The following is a 26,295-nucleotide window of genomic DNA, read 5'->3' as shown; positions in this document are numbered from 1 at the left end:
TAACACAACTGTATTTCAGCATTTTCCTGAATCTGAGATGCCAACGATTATACAGTGAATCCTACTTTGCATACTAATTAAAATACAAGATTAAAATATAGAATATAAAGATACAGAAGTTTTAAATTTATATTGTCTTATTTTAAGGTTTTAAAAAGTTATTTCTGGGGCCAGCACTGTGGTGTAGCAGGTAAAGCCACCGCCTGCAGTGCCAGCCTCCCATATGGGCACCAACAGAGAGCATTTTAAAAGGGGTATGGGTATTTGGCCTGGCAGCTAAGATGTCCACATCTCACATTAGAGTATCTGCTTTTACCACATGGCTCTTGCTCTAGCTTCTTGCTAACGCAGACTCTGGGAGGCAACAGTAATGGCTCAAGTAGATGGGTTGCTGCCACTCACACAGGAGACCTGGGCTGTGTTTCCCACTCCTGGCTTCAGTCTGGCCCAGTTCTAGATGTTGCAGGTATTTGGGGAGCAAACCAGTGTATAACAGCTCTCTGCCTGGGTCTCAAAAACTAGAATAAAATGGATAAAAAGGACTTTGTTTTTGTGACCATTTCTAGCTTTATTACATTGAGACCAGAAAATATTTTCTGGATTTGTTTGGCTTTCCCCTAGGCGTAACAAAGAAATGACTAGTGCAGCTCTTTCACGCGCGAGGAAGCGATGCGGAGGGGTGGAAAATGGCAGAGCTGCAGATGTTACTAGAGGAGGAGGTCCCGTCTGGCAAGAGGGCGCTGATAGAGAGTTACCAGAACCTGACCCGGGTGGCGGACTACTGTGAAAACAACTACATACAGGCTACAGACAAGAGAAAAGCTTTAGAAGAGACCAAAGCCTACACAACCCAATCTCTAGCTAGTGTTGCTTATCAGATAAATGCACTGGCCAACAATGTACTCCAATTGCTGGACATTCAAGCCTCCCAGCTTCGGAGAATGGAGTCTTCCATTAATCATATCTCACAGACTGTGGATATTCATAAAGAGAAAGTGGCTCGAAGAGAGATTGGTATTTTGACAACCAATAAGAATACATCAAGAACTCACAAAATAATAGCACCTGCAAATACGGAGCGCCCTGTAAGGTATATTCGGAAACCTATTGACTACACAGTTTTGGATGATGTGGGCCATGGTGTCAAGCATGGAAATAACCAGCCTGCAAGAACTGGCACATTGTCGAGAACAAATCCTCCTACTCAGAAACCACCAAGTCCTCCCATGTCAGGCCAGGGAACGTTGGGACGGAATACTCCGTATAAAACCCTGGAACCTGTTAAACCCCCAACAGTTCCTAATGACTACATGACAAGTCCTGCTAGGCTTGGAAGTCAACATAGTCCAGGCCGGACAGCTTCTTTAAATCAGAGACCAAGAACACACAGTGGAAGTAGTGGAGGAAGTGGAAGTCGAGAAAACAGTGGAAGTAGTAGTATTGGCATTCCCATTGCTGTGCCTACACCATCGCCACCGACAGTTGGACCAGTTGCTGATAGTCCAACGCCCCCGCCACCACCTCCGCCGGATGACGTCCCCATGTTTGATGACTCTCTGCCTGCACCACCACCACCTCCAGTGGACTATGAAGACGAGGAGGCTGTAGTGGTCCAGTATAACGATCCATATGCAGATGGGGATCCTGCCTGGGCCCCCAAGAATTATATTGAGAAAGCTGTTGCAATATATGATTACACAAAAGACAAGGATGATGAGCTGTCCTTCATGGAGGGTGCAATCATTTATGTTATAAAGAAGAATGATGATGGCTGGTATGAAGGAGTCTGCAATCGAGTGACTGGTCTCTTCCCTGGGAACTATGTTGAATCAATCATGCACTATACTGATTAGATTTTTGCTTTTAAAGTAGGATCTTATTACTCAGTCATACTGTGGGACTATTACGATTAACAGAATTGTCTTAATATGTTTTAAAATGTGCCCATATTTTCAGGACATGCTGTTTTATTGGTATAATTGAATGTCTACCTATAAGCATAAATCATTGAGGCAGTTTGTGTATCACTAAACAGCAACTTATACAAGAGGCTGTCCCTGATCATGCTTATGTACTTACCTACACAATGTGAACTCTATGACCAGCCTAAATATTCTGGGGAAGCAGGGTATAATATTTAATGAATTATATGATTCAGATTGTATCATTACATGTTTCAGTGAGCATGGTTACTAATGCTATGTCAAACTAATATTAAAATCAGAAAACTTAAATGCTGGTGCTGGTCATACTTTTTTGTTTAGATTCTCTCATTTAAAAAAAATACTGTTTAAAGCATGCATAAAAATTTATGTGTTGAAATATACTGAAAAGTTCCAAGATGCTTCTAATTTGTGTGCTATTTCCCTGGAGTATTCACACTTAGGTCTCCTGAAATGAATTGGTCTCTAAGTTCTCCATGCAAAACAAACAAAAGGCTAATCTGTAATGTTATAATTTGTACCTAAGTTTTTTAATGAATGAAATTTGAATTATAAATTTTTTCCATTCATAAATATATAAGTGAACCAAAGGTTTTTGTCCTTTCCTTCACTGGTTTGCTTTAAAAAAAAAAAAAAAAAGAGAGAGAGAGAGAGAGAGATAGAGATACTGATTTATTATAGAATTATGGTTCTATTTTCTCAATATATTAAATTGGAAAAAAATTTTAGCCTTAATCTGTCCCAACAGCAATGTGATGGATTTTTTGCAGATTTAAAATCTGAGATGGTTATTTACAAGTCAATCTACTGAATTCCTTTTTGAAAGTAACTAACTTTTGAAGCTACGAAATGTGTCAAAGTGTACACATTCATCCTGTAAGTAAAATTTTTAAGGATTGCCATAGCTGTCCTTTACTTTTACAGTGGACTATTGTACACTGGTTTGATGAAAGGAAATTATAAGTATCTTTTACATATTGTAAAAGTAAGTGCGATTGATTTGTGAATAGGCACTATTTAATCCATTACCTGGCACTAGCAACATAAGATTTTAAAATACAATAATTTGGAAAGAAGGTGAGTCATGTATTATTCAGTGAACAGAGATCTACTTAACCAACAGATTTGTATTGTCTTTTGACATAATTGAAATGCAACACATGCACTTTGTGTGTCTCCTCTTAATTTAAGGGAGGGTTGGAGGGATGTCTTCTCTTCTTGTGTATAATTCTGTATTGCTTAGGATATTGAAGTAGAGCACTCAAGTGTGGGTTTCTGTGTATTGAGGATTTGTTTGAGTTTCAAATTACAGTTATGTATTGGGCGTTACAGACTTCTAACAGCATAGTGAATGGTAAGACTAGTGCAAAACATTTATTTCTGACAATTAAAGACCATTATTGCTACCAAAAAAAAAAAAAAAGAAAGAAAAAAGAAAAGAAATGACTAGTGCAAATGTTCCACAGGCACTTGAAATATCGGTAATTAACATACAAAAGTTAATAATGCCAATTCAATGTTGTTACTACTTAGATTTTGTTACTTTGTTGTCTATTTGAGCTGGCTTGGCCTTTGGCTCTTAACCTTTTCTTTCTCCTTAAAATTCTTATAAATTCCATTTTATGCAGAAGATGGACAAAGTACTTGGGCTCTTGCCATCCAAGTGGGAGACCTGGATGGAGTGCCAGGCTCCTGATTTGGCCTGGTCCAGCAGCCATCTGGGAGTGACCCCTGGATAAAAGATCTTTTTTCCTGTCTCTCCCTCTCTCTAACTCAGTCTTTCAAATAAATAAATAAATCATTTTTTAAAAAGTTACTTGAAACGCAGAGAGTCAAAGAAACAGAAGAGAAACACACAGAAAAAGACCTCTCATCCATCATTTCACTCTCCAAATACCCACAACAGCTGGGCCAGGCTGAAGATGGGAACTGGAAACTCAATCCAGGTCTCCTATGTGGGTAAAGGGACCAAACCACTCATGCCATCATCTGCTGCCTTCCAGCGGGTATAATGCAGGAAGCTGGAATCGGGAAGTGAAGCAGGGATTCAAACCAACCCCGGGGTGGGATGCAGGTGTCTCAAGCGGTGACCTCACTGCTATGCGGAGCACCCAGTTTACTGCAGTTTTAACTTTGCTTTCAGACTTGGTGTCTTCTACTTCTATACTGACTTCTGTCAATTCATGTGCCACGTCTTTCCATTTCCCATCACTCTGGAAGTCTTTGCATCTCATCTTTATGTTTTCCCTCATAGATTTGGTCTTTTCTTCAATTTAGGATGAAACAATTTATTATAAATGTCATCTCTCCTTGTCAATGTTTTTCTGGTGAGTGTTCTCTGTGCACAACACTGTATGTTTTCTTGCTCTTTTCCTACATTTAAATTTTAGTTCTTCCCAGCAATGCTTTTATTAGTCATCAGTGAACGAACTGGGCTATCCCTAAAAACAGATGTTTAGTTGAGATTCTTCCTAGTTGGGTGTGGGAGCATCGGGAGTCTGCTCCTCCAGTTATTTTTTTCATAGGCCAAATGGCTTCTTCTTTCAAGTGCCAGAGAAACAGACTAACAGCCAGAAATAAGGCCAGTGTGGATGTCTACGTGGGGCCCTACAGCGACCATTTCTCTAAACCACAAGAACTCTGTGAAAGCTTCTGCTGCATCTTCATCCCAGCTTGTGTAGCTGCTGTTCTCAAAGGGACAGACTGGCCCTCATGTCGTGCTCTTCACCTCCAGCAACTACTCATTATTCTCTAGCACTGGGAAACTAAGTCCATATGCTACTTGCTTAAAACACACACACACACACACACTTTAAACAAGTGAAAATGAATGTGTTACATCTTTAAAATGTTCTATCTAGCTCGTGTTGGCAAGAATGTGGAGAAAATGGGAACACATATTTCATAAGGATGTAAATGGGGATAGTGACTGGAAACCAGAATTTAAATTGAACATTTACTTTGACCCAGCAATGCTAAATTCAGAATCATTTCCTAAAGAAATGTTGCAAAATGGCTCAATGATTCAAGACATTACTACAGCATTATTATAGCTATGAAAAAAAACAACTTGAGTGTTCATTAGCTAATGGCTAATTACAACACCAATGCATCTAGACACATCACACTGTATAGTAGCTTCCTTCTCTGGTTTCTCATTTTCCTGACCACCTAAGATGCTATACCCTAAGGCATATACATTGCACAATTCCTAGTCTCTATTTATCCTCTATTTCACTCTCATGGTTTTAAAGAACATATATCACACAATCCCCAAATCTGTTATCACCAGCATGGACCTCTATCTTCCATTCTAAAATTCTATTACAATTGAATTCCATATCCAACCATCTATTTGACATCTCCACTGAGGTTTTCAACCACTTAAATACGACAGTAACATTAAAAAAAATGAACTTGTTTTCTCCCTGCTACAGACTTCCTCGTTTTGGAAAGGTTAATTCCTTATGTTTGGGGACAGCACTGTGGCATAGCGGTAAAGCCACAGCCTGCAGTACCGGAATCCCATATGGGCACTGGTTCAAGTCCTGACTACTCTACTTCCAATCCAGCTCTCTGCTGTGCCCTGGGAAAGCAGTAGAAGATGGCCCAAGTCCTTGGGCCCCTGCACCTGCATGGGACATCCGGAAGATGCTCCTAGCTCCTGGTTCCTGGTTCAGATTTGTGCAGCTCCAGACATCTGGTTAGTGAACCAGCAGATGGAAGACCTCTCACTATCTCTCTGCCTCTGCCTCTCTATAACTCTGCCTTTCAAATATATAAATAAATCTTTTAAAAAAATTCATTATGTTTAGTTGGTCAGGCAAAATCTCGGCATTATCATTGCTCTCTTTTTCTTCACTCTATCAGAAAATTGCCAGGTCTACTTTCAAAACAGATCCAGAATCTAAATACTTATTAAGACTTTCACGGGCTGGCACCATGGCTCAATAGGCTAATCCTCCGCCTTGCAGCGCCGGCACACCAGGTTCTAGTCCCGGTCGGGGCGCCAGATTCAGTCCTGGTTGCCCCTCTTCCAGGCCAGCTCTCTGCTGTGGCCCGGGAGTGCAGTGGAGGAAGGCCCAAGTGCTTGGGCCCTGCACCCCATGGGAGACCAGGAGAAGCACCTGGCTCCTGGCTTCAGATCAGCGTGATGCACCGGCTGCAGCGCGCCGGCCATGGCGGCCATTGGAGGGTGAACCAACGGCAAAGGAAGACCTTTCTGTCTCTGCCTGTAAAAACAAAAACAAAAACAAAAACTTTCACTACCTTCCATGCAGGTCCAAGCCACGAAGGCAGTCCAAGGTTCTATCATTCCTTACTTGGTTTCCTGCTTCCACACTTGCCCTCTTGCCACTTATTTTCAACAAAGAAGCCACAGTGATCCTTATAAAAATAATACCACGGGGCCAGCACTGTAGTGCAGCAGGTTAAGCCACTGTCTGCAGCACTGGCATCCCATGTCTGTGCTGGTTTGAGTCCTTGCTGTTCCACTTCCGATCCAGCTCTCTGCTGATATGCCTGGGAAGACAGTGCAGGATGGCCCAAGTGCATGAGCCCCTGCCCTCACATGGGAGACCTGAAGGAGACTCCTGGCTCTGGACTGGCCCAGGCCCAGCCACTGAAGTCATCTGGGTGTGAACTAGCAAACAGAAGTTCTCTCTCCCTCTCTCTCTGTATTTCTAACTTATAAGTAAATCAATCTTTTAAAAAAAAAATCACTCCCATGCCTTAACCCTCCAATGGCTACCTTACTCACAATAAGATCCAAATCCTTCTGAATGGCCCACAAAGTTCTAAATAATTAATTACTCAATGACATCTCTAAACTATCTATACAACTCCACCCCTTACTCTAGGCTACCTCCTTTGCTATCCCTGTACTGTCCTAATATACAGGGAGTCTTCACTTTCTATGATGCTGATGAGTGTTAATTCCTCATAAACAGTTCGCATAACCATGGGTTCCATGTCCATGGCTTCTGCATCTACAGATTCAACCTACCATGGATCGAAAATATTCACAATAAAAATAAACAGTATTGGGGAACAGCAGTTCAAATCATTGCCTGCAATGCTGGTATCCCATACCAGAGCACTAATTTGAGTCCCAGCCTCTGCTTCTAATCTAGCTCCTTGCTGATACACTTGCAAAAGCAGTTTGGCCCCTGCCACCCCCATGAGAGATCAGGATGGAGTTCCTGGTTCCTGGCTTCAGCCTGGCCTAGCCCTGCTATTGTGGCCATCTGGGAAGAGGACCAGTTGATGGATGATTTATTTCCCTGTTTCTCTCACTCTTTGTCACTCTGCCTTTCAAAAAAATACAAAAAAATACAAGGAAAAAAAAGCCTACGTATCTATTTGTCCCAAATACATAGACTTTTCTTCTTTCCACTAGTACCTAAACAATACAGTATAACAACTATCTACATAGCATTTACATTGTATTAGGCAATGTAAGAAATCCAGAGATGACTTAAAATATACAACAGGATATATGTAGATTATATGCAAATATTATACTGTTTTACATAAGGGACTTGAGCACCCATGAATCTGTTGGGAGTTGGGGGAACCATTCCTCCATGGAAACCTAGGGACAACTGTATACAGTTAGCTACACTGTACCCAGCCCTCAACCACTGTTCATATTTCAGCAGCCACTGTATAAGTAACTGTATAAAGTACAAACTTTGCTGCTAGTTTTACAGTTCCCAAATAACTAACAGTGAACAGGCATGCATCAGGAGCACTGATTTACCACATGACTTCTTTTCAAGTCTGTATATCAGACAACAGTTCACAAAGACGACAAAGCATCATACTGTGTTTATTCTCATTTCCCAATGATAAATCCACGTAAAACTTTACGTAAGTGTAAGAGTGCAAAAGAGAACTAGCCAAAAAAGATGAAAATGCAGCAAAACAAAACAAAATGTGATTGACTCTGGAAACAAAGTCAGATATGATTTGGGACTGGCATTGAGCTTAGCTGCCGAGCTGCCTACTGCCCATACAGCGAAGAACACCTGGGTTCAATACATGAACTCTGACTCCTGACCCCAGCTTCCTGCCAATGCAGACCCTTGTAAGGCAGTGGTGATAAATCAAGTAATTAGGTTCCTGCCACCCACATCACAGATTTGGATGGAGTTCTGAGCTCATGGCTTTGGCTTGGCCCAGTCCTGGCTGTTGCAGGAATTTGGGGAGATGAACTAGCAGATAGAAGCGCTCTGTTTACCTGTGTGTGTGTGTGTGTGTATTTGTCTCCCAAACAAATTAGTTTTAAAAAACTAGATATGATGGGGCCAGCCCTTTGGTGTAGCCAGTAAACAGCCACTTGCAATGTTAACATAACTTATTGGTGCCAGTTCAAGCCTTGGCTGCTCCACTTCTGATTCAACTCCCTTGGAGACCCAAATGAAGCTCCTGGCTTTGGCCTGACCCAGCCCGGGCTATTGTGGCCATTTGGGGAGTGAACCAGCGGATGCAAGACCTCTCTCTATCTCTGCCTCTCCCTCTCTGTAATTCTAACTTTCAAATAAATTTAAGAAAAAAGAAAAAAAAAAAAACTAGATATGAGTAGAAAATTTGAAAATGGTCCAGTAAAGCAAAGGAATGACAAGACCTCAGCTTGTACAAACCTACAGTATGGATCATAATGATAAAGTCCAATGAATATAAAAGAGAAGGCAAAGTACTTTAATATCCTCTTTTAAATTACACTAGGAACAGAAAGCCACTTACAGTGAAATGGAGGGCCGCCTTCTATTTTGAAGAGAGTTATAATTTAAAAAAAATCAATCATTCAAGACCAAACTGTTAAGATGCCATCCTGTAAGAAAGTAATTACACTACTGCCAGCAAATGTTGGACTCATCACTTCAGAAGTCCGTATCAATAAAACTAACTGGTGAAGCTGCCAGCACAAAGATGATGCTATGAAATTGGCAGCCAGAGTCCAAACAGTAGTGAAAGCCAGAAGTTATAATAAAAATGGATGAGGATGTCACCAGAAGAGATGCTAGCAAAAATCTTCATATTATAGGAACTCTTGGAGAAACTTCACAACACTGAAAAATGTAAAGGTCAAATGTTGACAATAGATCTAACCTTAAAAGGCAATATGACAATTTGCCAAAGCTTAAAAGGTTTCTTACTCTGTGGGGGCTGGCACTGTGGCACAGTGGGTTAAAGCCCTGGCCTGCAACGCCGGCATCCCATATGGCACCAATTGGAGTCCTGGCTGCTCCACTTCCCAATCCAACTCCCTGCTAATGTGCCTGGGAAAGCAGCAGAGGATGGTCCGAGTCTTTGGGCCCCTGCACCCACGTGGAGACCCGGAGGAAGCTCCTGGCTCCTGGCTTCAGATCAGCTCAGCTCTGGCAGTTGTGATCATCTGGGGAGTGAACCAGTGGATGGAAAACCTCTCTCTGTCTCTACCTCTCACTGTAACTCTTACAAATAAATATAATAAATTTTTAATAAATAAATAAAAAGTTTCTTACTCTGTATGGTAAATATACAACGGGAGGAAGATGGTGCTGGTGCTGTGGAGCCGCAGGTATCTGGCTGTTTACAAGGCTGGCATCCCACATCAGAACAGCAGCTCGCGTTCTGGCTGCTCTGCTTTCCCAGCTAGCTTCGTGCTAATGTGCCTGGGAAGGCAGCAAAAGATGGCTCAAGTTCTCAGGTCCTGACACCCACACGAAGACCATGAAGACCATGACAGACACCCACATGAAGACCAGTGTAAGAGTTCCTGGATACTGATTTTGGGCTCCCCCAGCTCTGGCTAATTGTGGCCATCTGGAGAGCAAACCAGCAGATGGAAGATACTCCTCTCTCTCTGTCACTCTGCCTTTCAAATAAATAAAATAAAACAAAACAAAAAAGAATCAGTTGGAAGGTAAGTATTGTTTCAACCACCCTGTGTTTCTGTTTTAAATTACAGTGTACTGAGTAAACACTAATTTAACTATCTTTTCTTCTTAAGAATTTTATTTATCTGAGAAACTTTCCCACACTGATTTACTTCCCAAAGGCCAAAACTGGGCCACGCTGAAGCTGGGAGCCAGGAACTCAACCCAGGAGGGTGACAGGAAAACAATTACTGTCACCTCCCAGGGTCCACAGCAGCAGGAAGTTGGAGTTAGCAGCTGGAGCTGAGATCAAACGCAGGTCCCCTAATATGGGAGACAGTGTCCAAACTGCTAGGCTAAACGTCCACCCCTCACTATTCTTTTATTTCCCTATATATTGTAATCAACACTAAGTCAGTTTTTCAAAAAACTACAGGTCACAGAATAATAGTAATCATTTTTACTGATTGTTAGGATGCCTTTGCAGTTCTAGATTTAATGGTCATGTTTACATTCCTGCACTAAAGTGCACAGTTATAACTGCAAGTATTTCTGGCATCAGTATTGGTCCTGCTCTTCCTTCTGGCTAATGCATTTTTTTTTTAAAGATTTAAAAATTTTCAAAGGCAGAGTGACACAGAGAGACAGTGAGACACCAAGACAGAAGGAAACACATAGAGAGAGAGAGAGGACAGAAAGAGATCTCCTATCCACCGGTTCAGTCTCCAGACAGCCACAATGGCTGGAACTGAGCCAAGCTGAAGCCAGGACACAGGAACTCCATCTAGGTCTCGCATGTGGGCAGCAGGGGTCCAAGCATTTGGACTATCTTCTGCTACTTTCCCAAGTGCTTTAGCAGGGAGCTGGATCAGAAGCACAGCAGCTGAGAACAGTGCTCCAAGACAGGATGCTGGATTCGTAAGCCGCAGCCTAATCTGTGCCGCAATGCCCGACCCCCTGGCTGATACATTCTGACATGGCTTATTCCTTCACGCTGTTTAACCCTCCGCTCAGCGAAGCCTTTCTTTACCTCATCAGCTCATTTACCCACCAGTTAGTCATTTATATTGCTTCTTATTCCTCATATGTTTATTTCTCCACACTCACTAGAAAATAAACTTAAATGAAACAGACACTATGTGTACTGAAATGGTATCTAGTACAGACAGGCATTTCCTAAACTTTTTCTTCCATGGCAGTTTATGAAGAAGAGATCTAAATATTCTAAAAGGTAAGCTATTACTGATATTAAATAAGTAAAAAGTACAAGATACAAAACTACCTAATTAGCCAGACCCTGTTTTAAGAATCTTTTTTAATAATCTACCAATCTGCCTGCAAGTGTACATAGAAAAAAATGTGGGTGGCTGGCACTGTAGCAGGGCAGTAGGGAAGGCTACCGCCTGCAGGGCCAGCATCCCATATGGGCACTGGTTCAAGTCCCAGCTGTGCCATCTCAAATTGAGCTCTCTGCTAACATGCCTGAGAAAGCAGCAGAAGATGACTCAAGTCCCTGGGCCCTGGCTCAGCCTGGCTGTTGCAGCCATTTGGGAAATGAACCAGCAGACAGATACAGATCTCTCTCTCTCTCTCTCTCTCTCTCTCTCTCTGTAACTCTTTCAAATAAATAAGTAAATCTTAAAAAAAAAAAAAAAGGGTGAAAAATACTTAATAAAAATATTACAAATCAATATTATTTTGGGGAATGAGACTGACAAGGTCAGTGGGGAAGAGAACAATGAGCCTGACATTATGCTTTAAATATTTTTATAATTTGATCATCTTTTCCAAAACAACATTACATCTGGAATTAAAGATAAACTACTGCCATAATGCCATTTTTGATAACTGTAGCAAGTGGGCGTTTACTATGCAGAAGGTACTTCTCTAAGTATATCATTTCATTTAAATACTGGAGAATCGTATGGGGCAGATATTATCAGTAGGCCTTGATAATGGGGCTCAGAGCAGTCGAGAAACGCGTTCAAGTCACGTAGCTAGGAAGGACATGTGAAAAGATGTACATGAGAAAACCACGTGAAGCTGTAACTGAAGCACGAGTGATCAGGACGCTGGTGTGCTCACCCTGCAGGCCTAGGTGACCCGGACGTACTCCGCATGGCGCTCTCCACTCGAGGACTAGCCACTTCGGGAGGCTGAGGAGGAATGAGGGTTTTCCGAACTGCCATTCTGAAAGAGACGAGCCGAACACTGAAATAGCAGTCTGAGGGCATGACAGGATAAGTACAAGGCCAATGTTTGCGAGGCAGATTCACGACAACATAAAAGCAGTACACCAATGAGGCCTTTTTAAGTGCATAACACAGAGATATTATCGAAAAAGCCAAATAGTACTAATAGGCTTTCAACAAAATACAGCAGGTCCTATCTCATCCCTCCCCACTCCCTGTCAGGAAGAGAAAAAGACAAAGCCAAGTTTCTTCAACAAATAAACTACAAGAAAAAGTGATATGGAAGAAAACTATATACAAGAATCTTAAGAGTCACGCTGACTAATGACATCACTGGAAAATTAGAAGAAAAAAATATATATATCTGGTAGAAGGAGTAGGTGGGTGGTTGGGCATACAGATAATACAAAATTGGTTGTAAACAAACAAACTGATAATTGAAGTACAAAGTCATATGTTCTAAGTTTTACTATGTTTAAAATTTTCATGGTAAAAGATAAAGAAAAACCAAAGAAGACAACCTCTTGGCCACCTTCCTCCTATCCTCACAAAATCACAAGAAAATCAAAACAAAGAAAAAAGCTTAATGATATATACCACTAATAGAGAGTGCCAGGGGTAGGTATGTATCCTATTGGTCAGGATGCCTACATCTCACATCACAGCACAGGGTTCAGTTCCTGGCTCTGGCTCCTGATGGCAGCTTCCTACTAATGTGTGCCCTGGGAAGCAGCAGATGCCGGCTCAAGTAGTTGGGTCCTTGCTACCCATGTGGGAAACCAGGATGAGTTTCTAGCTCTGGCACTTAGGGAACAAGCAGCATATGGAAGCACTCTCTCTCTGCCTCTCAAAGAAGAGAAAAAAAAAAAGTGCCAGTAAAAAGTGTTGATGAGTGATGTCCACATCTGGGAGAGGGCAAATGGATATAGCCACTTGGAAATACCACAGGTACTTAATCTACCTGAGTTGAAAGTAAGCACAACCTATAACCCAGCAAATCCCTCCCTCAGTATACATTAGAAACATATTTACATATGAATTAAAAACAATGTTCAAAAACGTTCAGGATGACATTACTAGGCAGATCCTGGAAACAAGCCAAATAACCATGAATAAAGTATGGTACTGTTATATAATAGTATTTTATGTAGCAATGAAAAAAACTGCAATCACTTGCAGTGATGTTTGGATGAATGACCGAGTGGAAGAAGTCAGAAGAACACAAAAGTACACAATACTGCATAGGATTCTGCATGCAATCAAAACCTAGGCTGGCTATCTAGTTATCTTCTGAAGAAAGTGCTGGGGGTGGCACAGTATGTGTATAGGTTAAGATTCCATCTGTGGCACCAGCATCCTATATGGGTCCCAGTTTGAGTTCCAGCTACCCCACCTACAATCCAACTCCCTGCTGTTGGTCTGAGAAAGCAACAGAGGATGGCCCATGTGCTTGGGCCTCTGCAACCACATGGGAGACCCAGAAGAAGCTCCTGGCTTTGGATTGGCTCAGCTCCAGGCATTGCAGGAGTGAACCAGTGGATGGGCGACATTTCTCTCTGTCTCTCCCTCTCTGACTCTACGAAACGAAGGAACGAAGGAACGAAGGAACGAAGGAAGGAAGGAAGGAAGGAAGGGAAGGGAAAGGAAGGGAAGGAGAGAGGGAGGGGGAAAGGGGAAGGGGGAGGGGGGAGAGAGAGAGAGAAAGAAAGGAAGAAAGGAAGGAAGGAAGGAAGGAAGGAAGGAAGGAAGGAAGGAAGGGAAAAAAGAAAGAGAGAGAGAGAGAGAGAGAGAGAAAGTAAATGCTGTTAATGTTCTTGACCCACATGGTGGATGGGAATTGTGATTTCACACAATTGTACATGCAGCTGTTATCTGTGCTGATTTCCACTCTTCAATGTTTTTTTTAAAGATACAGACTGGCAGACTTGGAGATAGCAGACAACTCCTTTATTTTTTTTTGCAAAAGACAGCAAAAGCGGTGCACACGGGGGGTGGGTAGTACATGGTAGAGCAAAGTGATGTGTTTATAATTCTTACGTGAATCATCCAGGAGCAAGAACAACAATAGAGGGGAAAGAGGGAGAAGAGCAAGAGCAATGATCTGGAGTCAGCAAGAGAAGAGGAGGAGGTGGGTGCTTTGGGGAGGAGCCCCGAGAGCTGTCCTAGATAGACGGGGGAGGGGAGCAGGGAGCGGACACTGAGGATGGCGGGTAAGCAGGCTGAGAGCTGCAGTCTGTGGAAATTCTCTTTTCATTTTCTCAAATTCATCAGTTACGAGGGAAGACTGGAGAGGAGGGGAGGCCTGCAATTTTTGATAGGAAGAAACACAAAATAGCTGTTCAGGAAAGTGGAATGAGAAAGCATACTTGGTGGCTCACCCTAAGGTCCCAGCAGAGGTTTGCAAGGCTGAGCAAGGCCAGTCAGCATGGTGAGTTTCCTTGCCACAACCTCAGCACACGTGCCAGTCACACACGAGGCAGAAAGTTGGATTTAATTTGGTCTTGACAAAGCAAAAAGAGGTGGAAGGAACCACAGGTTGTATGCCAGGAAATGATGTTAAGTGACCACAGTTCAAATAAGGATGGGAGAGAAAGGACCCAAGAGGACTGACCAAACATAAGCAAACAGGTGGCTGGAGCAGTGGATTAAGGCTCCCGATGGGGCCGTCACACATAGGGCTACTGTGGGCAGGGAGGCGGGCGGGAAGTGATACGTGGGCTACAGGACACGGGAGCACAAGAAGAGGTCCAGCAAGGATGCTGGACTTGGGTGCTGCTGAAGCCAATGCCGTGTGTTCTCCACTCAGGGAGCAAGCAGGGAGGAGCACTCAAGCACCTGGGGGTCAGGGAGCTGGAAAAATCATCTCTGGGAAAAAAATCAAGCTCCAATCTGGTCAAGTCTCGAGACCTGCCCTGTCCAACATGAGAGCCCCTGGCACCACTCAGCACCTGAAATGTGGCAGGGGGAACTGAGGAACATTTTCAACATTACAGCATTTCAATTAATTGGAATTTTAAAATGGATACTCAATCAGTTACTGGAAAACTTTTCATGTTCCCAGAATAACTTGACTATGTAAAACTACTTTTTTAACTGTCAACTGTATGAAATTTAATTACAGATCAAGGACTCTGGTAAAAATGGCAATGAGGCACGACCAGGACACTCTCCCCATCCCAAGTTAAGGAACAGGAGGTAGAAGAGAGGCAGCCACCACTCTGGAGAGCTGCACGGGAAGTGGAGTCCCTAAGGGAGGGCCAGGTGTGAAGCAAGATGGCCTGGATAAGGAAGCAATAAGGCACAGGTGACCCCCGTGATGACAGATGGAGTAACAGGGCAGAGCAAAGGGGCTTTGAGATGAAGGAGTGTGGGCAAAGGGGGCGCCTCTGTCTCCACTGCTGCAATTTTCATAATCAGGAAATTCATGCACGTCATTGTGACTGACCCTTCCTCCTCCCAACACTCTGGCTGAACCCCTATTATCTGGAGGCTAGATCCCCTGAACTGGTTCTTTGTCTTATCATTTTTTCTACTTTGTCTTTTTGGTCCAGTTTTGAGACGTCTTTATCTTCCAGCTCTTCTACTGAGTGTTAATTTCTGGCATCAAACTTCACAGTTCAGGACGTGTGCTTCAGCCCTCTGGACGCTCCTTTGTATGGCACTGTGTTCTGGTTTCAGGGATGCAAATTTTTCTTTCTGAAGCTACTATTGGCATCCTCAAGCATCAATTCAAATTCAGTTTTTGTTCGTGTTTGTCCACTTGTTTTCAGTTTTATTTTCCCTACCTGGCCACAGTGTCTTGCCAGGTCCTATCCTGGGTATGTTTACTGTAGCTCCTGTTATCTTTGAGTGGGGGGGACCCCTCAGAAACCTTGCTTCTCCTGGTTCTGCTCACACTTGGGCGTGGGGGATTGAAGAGCTGGCTGGAAGCCCTGAGCTTCACTACCAGGAGGCTTACTGAAGGGTGATCTCACCTCTGTTCAAAGAGAAACCTTAGTGTATCTTCATTTTTATTTATTCACTTTATTTGAAAAGTGGAGAGACTGGGCGGGAAAGACGGAGGGAATGGGAGAAAGATCTCCAATCCATTGGTTCACTCCCCAGGTGTCTGTAACAGCCAGGGCTGGGCCAGGCTGAAGCTAAGAGCCAGGAATTCAATACAGGTTTCCCATATGGGTGGCAGGAACCCACCTACTTGAGCCATCATGTGCTCCCTCTAGAGCAGGCATTAGCAGCAAGCTGGAATCAGGAGTGAAGCTGGGACCCGAACCCAGGCACTCTGATGTAGGATGCAGACATCCCACATGGCACCTTAATAGCTACGCCAAATGCCTTCCCCCGTCAGTATCTTTAGAGCGTCCCACCTGGCTGGACAGACTGCTCAGAAGGAAAGTAGTCTTTACTTTCTATTTAGATAGTCAAATCCAAATGCCCAGGTTCTGTCAGCTAAAAAGGGAAGCAGACGGGAAATCTCAGCATTCCATACATGGCTGATGACTCAATCTATTTTTACAAAAATACTTGTGCCCTAAGCTGTGCTGATTGATCCTAGTGGGCAATCTACAGTGTTTAAAACTCCAGCCTTGGGGCCGGCACTGTGGTGCAGTGGGTTAAAGTCCTGGCCTGAAGCGCCAGCATCCCATATGGGCGCCTGTTCTAGTCCTGGCTGCCCCACTTCCGATCCAGCTCTCTGCTATGGCCTGGGAAACCAGAAGAAGATGGCCCAAGTCCTTGGGCCCCTGCACCTGTGTGGGAGACCCGGAAGAAGCTCCTGGCTCCTAGCTTCAGATCGGCACAGCTCCAGCCATTGCGGCCAATTGGGGAGTGAACCATCGGATGGAAGACCTCTCTCTCTCTCTTTCTGTCTCTGCTCTCTCTGTGTAACTCTGACTTTCAAATAAATAAATAAATCTTAAAAAAAAAAAAAAAAAAAAAAAAAATCCAGCCTCCTGCAGTACATCCCATGGTAGGGGTAGGGAAGAGGCTCCAGGAGCTAGATTCTAACCACTTCTCAAACAGATTTTAGTCTACTCTCCTTAAAAGAGCAGATGCCTTCCTTCACCCCCATTTCTACCCGTTCTTGGACTTTCTGAAGATTCGGCAATTCAGATGAGAATGGTTCCCAGGTTTCTCCTACGTAGGAGTAACGGTTTGCTTTCTCACAGCCGAGGGGGCATCCCCTGCCTATGTGCTTGCTACCTCAAGTGCTGCTGCTGCTGCTTCCTCTTCTGCTCTTGTCGTCCTCAATTCTGCGCTCTCAAACATGCCTGGTCATCTCCCAGTCCAGAAGGTTTATACCCAACAGCACAGCACATGAATTCCCCTTTGACCCACTAAGTGAGAGGCCGACTTGGCAACACAAAACCGTACCTGCCACTCAATGTGAGTCAACCCAGAGTGCTGAAAGATGAGATAACATACACAGTACACATTAACGTAACTATGTAGAAAAGCCTTACAAGGTAATTATTAGCTACTTTAATGGTCATTGTTTTAAACAGTATACATTAGACACTTAGAAACTGATACCTCCCTAACTTGATCATCTTAACATCCTATGGGCTGAGCTGGGCAAGGTTCTACTTAATAACTCTGTGGTCAGCTTTCTGCCAGCACTGGGTAGGAGCACTTGCTGTTTGTACCAGTTACGTCCAGGACCAGAGGTGTCACTAGCCAGCACCCAGTTTACTCACCCATCGGTAGCAGGCTTCTTCCGGAGTATGCTTGGCCGGGGTGACGAGCCCTGGGCTGGAGCGTTGGTGCTGGCACTCTGACTGTGGGTCTGCACCACGGTTGTTGCTGCTGGAGCAGCACTGAATGGATTGCTAATAGGGTTGGCTACAATTGTGGCTCCATCTGCCAAGACCACTGCTGGAAAAAGACAAGAAGGCAGGAGAGAACAACCAGGAGAGAGACAGAGAAGAAACGTTACTAAAATGTCATTAAGACATAACAAAATGATTAGACCACTGGCATTAGGTAAGTATCCAACTTCAGGAAAAGGTGCAGGAGAACAGTGTAGTGGAGAAAAGTGCCTGAAAGCAGATAGCACAGTGGGAGGATTCTAAGTACTGATGAACATGATCAATTCCACTATGTCCACTTCATAATCACAGTCACTACTGAATGAGATAAAATACACAAGGCAGGACACAGACTATCATAGTATCTCACTCTATTAGGTACCTTTACATTTTTACTTATATGATTTTTGTCATTCTTTAATTCTAAGAAATTTTTAATTTGGGAGGCCAGTGTTGTGGGTGCACTGGGATAAGCCGTGGCTTGCAATGTCAGCACCCCATATTAGAACATCAGTCTAAATTCTGGCTGCTCTGCTTCTGATTCTGATCCCTGCTAATACACCAGGGAAGCTAGCAGCAGATGGTCCAAGTACTTGGGTCCCTGCCAATATGCAGGAAACTGGGATGGAGCTCCTGGCTCCTGGCTCTGGCCTGGCCCAGCCCTGGCTGTTGTGGACATCTGGGGAATGAACCAGCAGATGGAAGATCCCTCTTTCTCTTGCTCTGCCTTTCAAATAAATAAATATTTTAAAATTTTATTTTGGGGCCCAGCATCAAGGTGTAGTGGGTTAAGCTGCCACCAGTAGCACTGGCATCCCATGTGGGTGCTGACTCAAGTCCTGGCTTCTCCACTCCTGATCCAGCTCCCTGCTAATGGCCTGGGAATGAAGTGGAGGATGGCTCAAGTCCTCGGTCCCATGTACCCATATGGGAGACCTGGAAGAAGCTCCAGCCTGGCCTAGCCCCAGCAATTGAGGTCATTTGGGGAGTGAACCAGTGGATAGAAGAGCTCTCTTTCTCTGTTGCTCTTTCAAGTAAATATTTTAAAAATTTTATTTTTGGGGCCAGTGTTAAGGTTTAGCAGGTTAAGTGACCACCTACAACACTGGCATCCCATATGGGTACTGGCTCGAGTCCCGGCTGCTCCACTTCTGATCCACCTCCCTTCTAATGGCCTGGGAAAGAAGCAGAGGATGGCCCAAGTCCTTGGTCCTCTGTACCCATGAGGGAGATCTGGAAGAAGCTCCTGGTTCCTGACTTCAGCCTGGCCCAGGCCCAGCCATTGAGGTCATTTGGGGATTGAACAAGTAGATGGAAAAGCTTTCCCTCTCTCTATGTAACTCTGCCTTTCAAATAAAATAAAATAAATCTTCAAAAAATTTTTTACCTTTTACTGACACATGAAAATTGAATATACATAGTAAGATATACCATGTGATAGTTCAAATCATGTAATGTTCAAATCAGGGCCCCAAGTTATCATTCCTTTATGGTGAAAACTTTCAAAATCCTTTCCTCAACAAGCTGGCTTTTTTTCTTTTTGTAAAATATCCAGTACACTTTTACCATTTATAATAATGTTATCATCATTATCCCCATTTTTAAAACTTTATATATTTACTTATTTATCTGAGAAGCAGATCCTCAGAGAGAAACATGGCATGTTTCCCATGCCTGCAATGGCCTTGGCCTGGGAGCCAAAGCCAGGAGCAAGAAAGCCAATCCAGGTCTCCCACATGGTATGGCAGGAACCCAAGCACCTGAGCTATCACTGCAGCCTCCCAGGGTCTGCATTACCAGGAAACTGGAGTCGGGAGTGAAGCCAGGAACAGAACCCAGGCACTCTGATGAGGAATGGGGTTGTCTTAACCAGTATCTTGACTGCTAGGCCAAATGCCCACTGCCACAATGATAACTAAGATTAATATTCCATCTGAGAAAAAGTCTTTTAACTACATCAGGAAAATAGCTAATCAATACTCCATTCACAGTGATTTATTCCATTTTCCAAAATGTCTATTCCACTAGTATTGTTTTTTTCAGATTTATTTACTTATATGAAAGGCAGAGTGACAGAGAGACCTTCCATCAAGTGGTTCATCCTTCAAATGGCTACAACTGCCGGGACTGGGTCAGGCCAAATCCAGAAGCCTGGAATTCCACCTGGGTCTCCAAGGTGGCAGGGGCTCAAGTACTTGGGTCATCATTTGTTGCCTTCCCAGGCACATTAGCAGGAAGCTGGACTGGAAGCAGAGGAGCTGGGATTCGAACCAGCACTCTGATATGGGACACAGGCATTGCAAGTGATGACTTAACCTGCTCTGCCACAATATTTACCCTTGTATCTCTTTTTAAATGCACTGACATCATTAGCTAACATTAGGATAAGATTTCACACTTTACATATAACTCTGAAGATCTAAGATGAACGAGAACACTACTTATAAGGTGAATCTGCCCCATAAACTAAGAGATTTTTATGGAATGCTTCTCATTATTGAGCAAATATTTATATCTGTTTATATATATTAGTCTGAATGTGTACAATGCCCCTGAGGCTAAGTTCTAAGTGACTCATGTTACAAAGAGGAAATTAAGGCCTATAGAAACTTCTCAAGACCCCAAAGTCAGCAAGCGGCAGAGCCAGATTTAAACCCAGGTTTATTTCTCTACCCTATGCCACCTTTCATACAAAAAAGTTAAAATTACCTGAGGTCTTTCCTTCAGGTTGTGGCTGCTGAGCACCCATCGGAGCAGGCTGAAGACCTTGTGTGCTAAGTGGGGTGGCTGAGTGAATGCCCTGTGTGCCAATTGGCGCAGGCTGGATCCCTGGCGTCCCAATGGGGGCTGGCTGGATGCCCTGCGTACTGATGGGTGCTGGCTGGATCCCCTGGATATGTCGAGCATGTGACGCATCCACTGTCATCAACTGCATGGGGTTTAGGTGGACTGTAGATGCTACTCCAACACCAGTCTGAGCTGTGATGGCAGAGTTTGGAGCCTGAGCTGAAACTAAAAATGACGCAAAGTGTGATTATAAGGTACTAGAGGCACAATCTGAATAAGACTTTCAAATGCCCAAAGTTAGCCAAGGGTTCTACAGGAAAAGAGTATGTAAACTCTGAGACTTCCAGACTGCTTTTCCTGGATTAGCAAAACAACACTACTTCTAAGTCAGAATGGTGATAGCTAAACAGAATTGCACTAAAATTGAAAACATAACAGTATCTCACAAAACAACAGAAGATTCCTAAGAGTACAGCTCTATCCATTCTACCTGTATACAAGTTTAAGAACTAACAAATATTATTTACATGATAATCCACAGGGTGGGATAAAACTATGCAACTACTACCAACACTACCTTTTCATATGATCTTTTCACAGATCACCAACATGGTGATTTAAGCCCTTATACAACCTTCAGATGTTTTAGCCTTATCTGAATCTGGAAATCTGAACCTAGAATAATTAATTCCCAAACTAGAAATAAGGCTAATCAATTTGTATCTCATTGCTAGCAAAAAATTAAAATGCAAAGTCATTTTAAAAGTGGGACTTGTTTATACCTGGATACTGTCGGATAGTGGACACCGAACTGGTAATTGGGGTGTAGGTGTGTGCTGCCAGTGGATATGCAGAAGGTGGGTAAGTTGGCAAAAAGTACTGGAACTGGACAGGAACAGAAGGTCTAGGGATGGAATAAAGACAGTGTGAAACAAAGTAGTTACTGGTTCTTTGCCTTTAAATGTCCCTCCTCACACCATTCGTAACTGCCCTGAGATTCTCTCAAACCATATCTTCCAAACTCTTAGATCAAAGGACAGACTGTAAAAAAATTTTTTTTTTTTTGTATTTTTGACAGGCAGAGTGGACAGTGAGAGAGAGAGAGACAGAGAGAAAGGCCTTCCTTTGCCGTTGGTTCACCCTCCAATGGCCGCCGCGGCGATCCGATGGCAGGAGCCAGGTGCTTCTCCTGGTCTCCCATGGGGTGCAGGACCCAAGTACTTGGGCCATCCTCCACTGCACTCCCTGGCCACAGCAGAGAGCTGGCCTGGAAGAGGGGCAACCGGGACAGAATCCGGTGCCCCGACTGGGACTAGAACCCAGTGTGCCGGCGCCGCTAGGCGGAGGATTAGCCTATTGAGCCGCGGCGCCGGCAGACTGTAAAATTTAAAAAAACAAAAAACAAGTGAATACAGCAAACAACCACATGTCAGTAAATCTAAAAACAGATATTTTATGGGTGCTTTTTGAAAAGAACATTTACGTTTTGTTAAACTGACTCACACAAATTCAGTAACGAAAATCTTCCGTGCTCAATTCTACAAAGAACAAACTGTTTTTAATGCCAAATTTTGTCAAATATATATAAAACAGATAATCCCAACCTCCTACAAATTGATTCAGAGATCAAAAAAAGAAGAAACAAAGTCTAACTTATTTTTCAAGATGTAGCCTTAGCACTAAAACAAGACACAGCATGAGAAGATAATAAACAAATCTCAATTTTCACTGTACACTGACACAAAAACAACTACACAGAATTACAGTAAGGATCATATAGTGGTCAGCGCTGTGGCGCAGTGGGTTAAAGCCCCGGCCTGCAGTGTCAGCATCCCATATGGGCACCAGGTAAAGTCCCAGCTGCTCCACTTCTGATCCAGCTTTCTGCTATGGCCTGGGAAAGCAGAAGATGGCCCATGTCCTTGGGCCCCTGCACCCACATGGGAGACCTGGAAAAAGCTCCTGGCTTCAGATCAGCTCAGCGCTGGCTGTTGCAGCCATTTGAGGAGTGAACTAGCGGATAGGAGACATCTCTCTCTCTCTCTCTCTCTCTCTGGCTCTACCTGTCTACATAACTGTCTTTCAAATAAATAAAATAAATATTTCAACAAAAAAATAAGATCATATAAAATTAAATACATCATGACCAAATAAGGTTTGTCAAAAGACAAGAATGATTCAACATTTCAATTTCCATTCATGTTTTAGATGATATTTAAAAAATCAGGGGAACAATCATTTGAAATGTTGCAAAATATATGTGCAAAATAATTTATGGCATTTCAATATTTATTCATGATGTAAATGCCTACAAAATAGGTATAAAAACTTTGAAAATGTTACCTACTCAAATCTACAAAGGAATTTCAGACGAATTTCCAGTCACTATCTTTAATTCACTAACATTTAATTGGAAACTCTATCCAACAAAATAACAGGTGTAAAAGATGAAAACACCTTCTTGCCATGCCCCCAACTATCCTTAATTATATAAACATCTATATTAGAAATCCAAGAGAATCCATAAAACTTCAGAGTAACAGGAGTATTTGGCAAAGGGGGATTAGCATAATACTAATATATTAAAACCTGTAAATATTCCTACACACAATAATAAAAATGATATTTAAAAATCATCTGGGGAACTTTCCAGAAGACTGAGGGGGGAATAGTGCTGCCTGCTCAGGTTGCACAAAGTACATGCTCCTTCCTTCGCTCCACACTGGCTCTACCTGGCTCACTGGCTGAAGAAAATGGTTAAAAAAAATCACTTACTATGATGTTTTGGGGGTTCAAACCCATTATCACTCAGGAAGAATTGAAAAAAGTTAAAAGTTGGTCTTAAAAATACCACCTTTGATAGAATGACAAATGCCCTAAACAACACTCTGGCCTCAGAATCAGCCCTTAAGGCATTTGGATATGTCTAAAGTGCCCATGACAGCATTTCAGGCAAGGAAAGCCAAGACACTGTGGCAAAAAATGGCCTACATGAAAGATCTCTGTGAGTGAGATCCCAGTGGAAAGAAGGGACCATCAAAGAAGGAAGGTACCTTTCTCTGAAGGGAGGAGAGAACTTTCACTTGGCATATGGCCCTGTCTAAATAATGACAGAGTTTGTGGACTTAAAGGCTTCCATAGCCTTGGCAGCTCATGACAAGAGCCTAGAGTGATCACTGACGTCATAAATAAGAGTATCAATTGTTAAATCAACAACAGGAGTCACTGTGCACTTGCTCCACAAGTAGGACCTCTGTCTTTAATGAGTTGTACTATGAGAAATAACAGTGAAACTTGTGTTCAAATAGTATTTTTTACTTTGTGTGTCTGCGTGGGTGCAAACTGTTGAAATCTTTACTTAGTATAGAATTGATCTTTTGTATATAAAGATAATTAAAAATGAATGAATCTTTATGAAGATGGGATATAAGACAGAGTAGGAGGTGGGATGTGAGTGGGGGTGGGAGGGCAGGCATGGGGGGGAAGAACTGCTGTATTCCAAAAGCTATACCTATGAAATTTATATTTATTAAATAAAAGCTTTCTAAAAAAAAAAAAAATACCAACTTTGCAGCAGCTGCCTTGGCAAAGAAGTTGTCACTACCTGGGATGTCCGCATCCCACTGAAGTCCCTGGTTCAAGTCCTGGCTACTCTACTTCCTATTAAGCTTCCTGCTAATGAATACTCTGGGAGACAGTAGATGATGGCTCAAGTACTTAGGTCACTGCCACCCACATGGCTTCTGGCTCTGGCCCATCCCAGCCCTGGTTGTGGTGGGCATTTGGAGAGTAAACCAGTGAAAGGAAGCTCTCTCTCCTTCTTTAACATAAAAAAATAAATAAAAACACCAGCCTGGTAAGAATCCAAATGGAGACAAGTTGAAACAAATTTTGGGGGGCCAGCATTCTGATGCAGTAAGTTAACAGCTGCTTACGATGATGGCATTCTACATCAGAGCACTAGTTGCTCTGCTTCAGATCCAGCTCCCTGCTAATGCCCGAGAAGGAAGTGGAAGATGGCCCAAGGACTGGGGTCCCTGCCAGCCCACAGAGGACACCTGGGCAGAGTTCTGGGCTCCTAGATTCGACCTACACCAGCCCCGGAAATTATAGCCATTTGGGGAGGGAAACAATGAATGAAAGAACTCTTTGTCTCTCCCTCACTCTGTCACTCTGGCTTTCAAATAAATTAAAAAAAAAATCTTTAAAGAAAACCAGATTTCTGGGGCCGGCGCCATGGCTCACTTGGTTGATCTTCCACCTGCAGCACCGGCATCCCATATGGGCGCCGGGTTCTAGTCCCGGTTGCTCCTCTTTCAGACCAGCTCTCTGGTCTGGCCCGGGAAGGCAGTGGAAGATGGCCCAAGTGCTTGGAGACCAGGAGGAAGCACCTGGATCCTGGCTTTGGACTGGCGCAGCTCCAGCAGTGGAAGCCATTTGGGGAGTGATCCAACGGAAGAAGACCTTTCTCTCTGTCTTTCTCACTGTCTATAATAAATATCTGTCAAATAAAAAAAAAAAAAAAAAGAAAACAAGATTTTTCAAGTTTACAAAGTCCTCGTTGATGCAAAAAGGGAATTATGTGACAAAAGAGAACAGTCAATTGAGGGTGGAGCAGAAGGCCTGGTTCCCCCATGGTCACCTGCGTTGTGTTTTCTGGAGAAGAAAGGGATGCAGAGAGAACAGCAAGGTTATTAAAAAAGTAGCCTCAGAAGATTAGATAATGCTGTAATAAGAACGCTGGCTCTGCAAAAATAATGGGTTTTTGGACAAACGTGAAGGCCAAGGAGATTAGAAAAGAGCAATGAAGTGCTGTTCCAATTGCTGAGTTCTGGAGGTTCAAGTAAGAAGTCATCAAATGGTACCTGGACGGTTTTACACAGTCAGTCTCTGTGCATGGAATGCCCGCATGCATCAGCCCTACAGAGATGTACAAGCTACAAATGCGGGCAATTTGACAGAAGAAAATTCCAGACGTTCATATTTTAAGGTAAGAAAGATGGCCTGAAAATAATATTGCACGGAGGAGCCCAGAAGCCAGCAGAAACTACCATTGTGCTACATCTGAAGAAGTATGCTCTGTTACTCAGCAAAGAGACGTTTTCACGTGTATGGAAAACAGTGATCGAAGCATGACGTGGCTTCAAAAAGCCAACCTCCACTCTGGACAACAGAACCCAGTCACCATCTCTCACCCAGGTCACACTGTCAAGCATGGAGATACCAGGTACGTGTCAAAGCCATGAAATTCATTAACAACTTTATAAAAAGGGTCGCCTAACCACTGAATTCAAAGAAAGGCTTTCTCTTTCCTGAGAGGAAGGAAGCAGCAAAGACTGATGAAAAGGGTCAGATGGAACTGGCAGATGTTGACCCAACTCAGGAAAGATGGCATCATTACAATGGAGAAACGTATAAGGATGATGAACGTCATTCCAGAAAGGGTGTTCAGGGTCAGATCTCTGAATGGGGTCAGCAAATAACTCACTGCTGCCATTTCATACACAGCAGTGAATGAGTGAAGAACCAAAATCCGCGTGCTTCATTATTTGCTACTTTTTAATATTCAACTACAGTGTTTCAAAAGTTAAATGAAGAGGGCCAGCACTGCAGCACACCAGTTAAGTTATCTGCAACGCTGGCATCTGTATGAGTGCTGACTCGAGTCCTGAGTGCTCCAACTTCTGATCCAGCTCTCTGCTAACGC

General features: G+C 43.2%; 2 protein-coding genes across 5 annotated transcripts in view; one reads left to right on the top strand and one right to left on the bottom strand.

Annotated features, from left to right (window-relative positions):
• SAP130 (Sin3A associated protein 130) overlaps nt 1–26,295 on the bottom strand; it is an 84,415-nt gene that overhangs the window by 29,850 nt on the left and 28,270 nt on the right. For 3 of the 4 annotated variants that reach the window (XM_062183722.1, XM_062183488.1, XM_062183561.1), the window contains exons 12-15: nt 21,371–21,492; nt 20,511–20,813; nt 17,691–17,868; nt 11,891–11,995 (exon numbers count right to left, since the gene is read on the bottom strand). In XM_062183722.1, the coding sequence (XP_062039706.1) occupies nt 11,891–11,995; nt 17,691–17,868; nt 20,511–20,813; nt 21,371–21,492 (708 nt within the window). The remainder of the gene's footprint in view (nt 1–11,890; nt 11,996–17,690; nt 17,869–20,510; nt 20,814–21,370; nt 21,493–26,295) is intronic. The other variant, XM_062183644.1, reaches the window with a different exon arrangement.
• LOC133753010 (abl interactor 1-like) lies at nt 687–2,011 on the top strand. Its single transcript, XM_062183390.1, has one exon. It carries the CDS (start codon nt 687–689, stop codon nt 1,851–1,853), a length of 1,167 nt encoding a protein of 388 aa, XP_062039374.1. The 3' UTR covers nt 1,854–2,011.

This window comes from Lepus europaeus, chromosome 1, assembly GCF_033115175.1.
Source record: "Lepus europaeus isolate LE1 chromosome 1, mLepTim1.pri, whole genome shotgun sequence".
Classification (NCBI taxonomy): Eukaryota; Metazoa; Chordata; class Mammalia; order Lagomorpha; family Leporidae; genus Lepus; species Lepus europaeus.
Note: the sequence above shows the minus strand (reverse complement) of the source record. Positions and strands in the feature narration are given on the sequence as shown.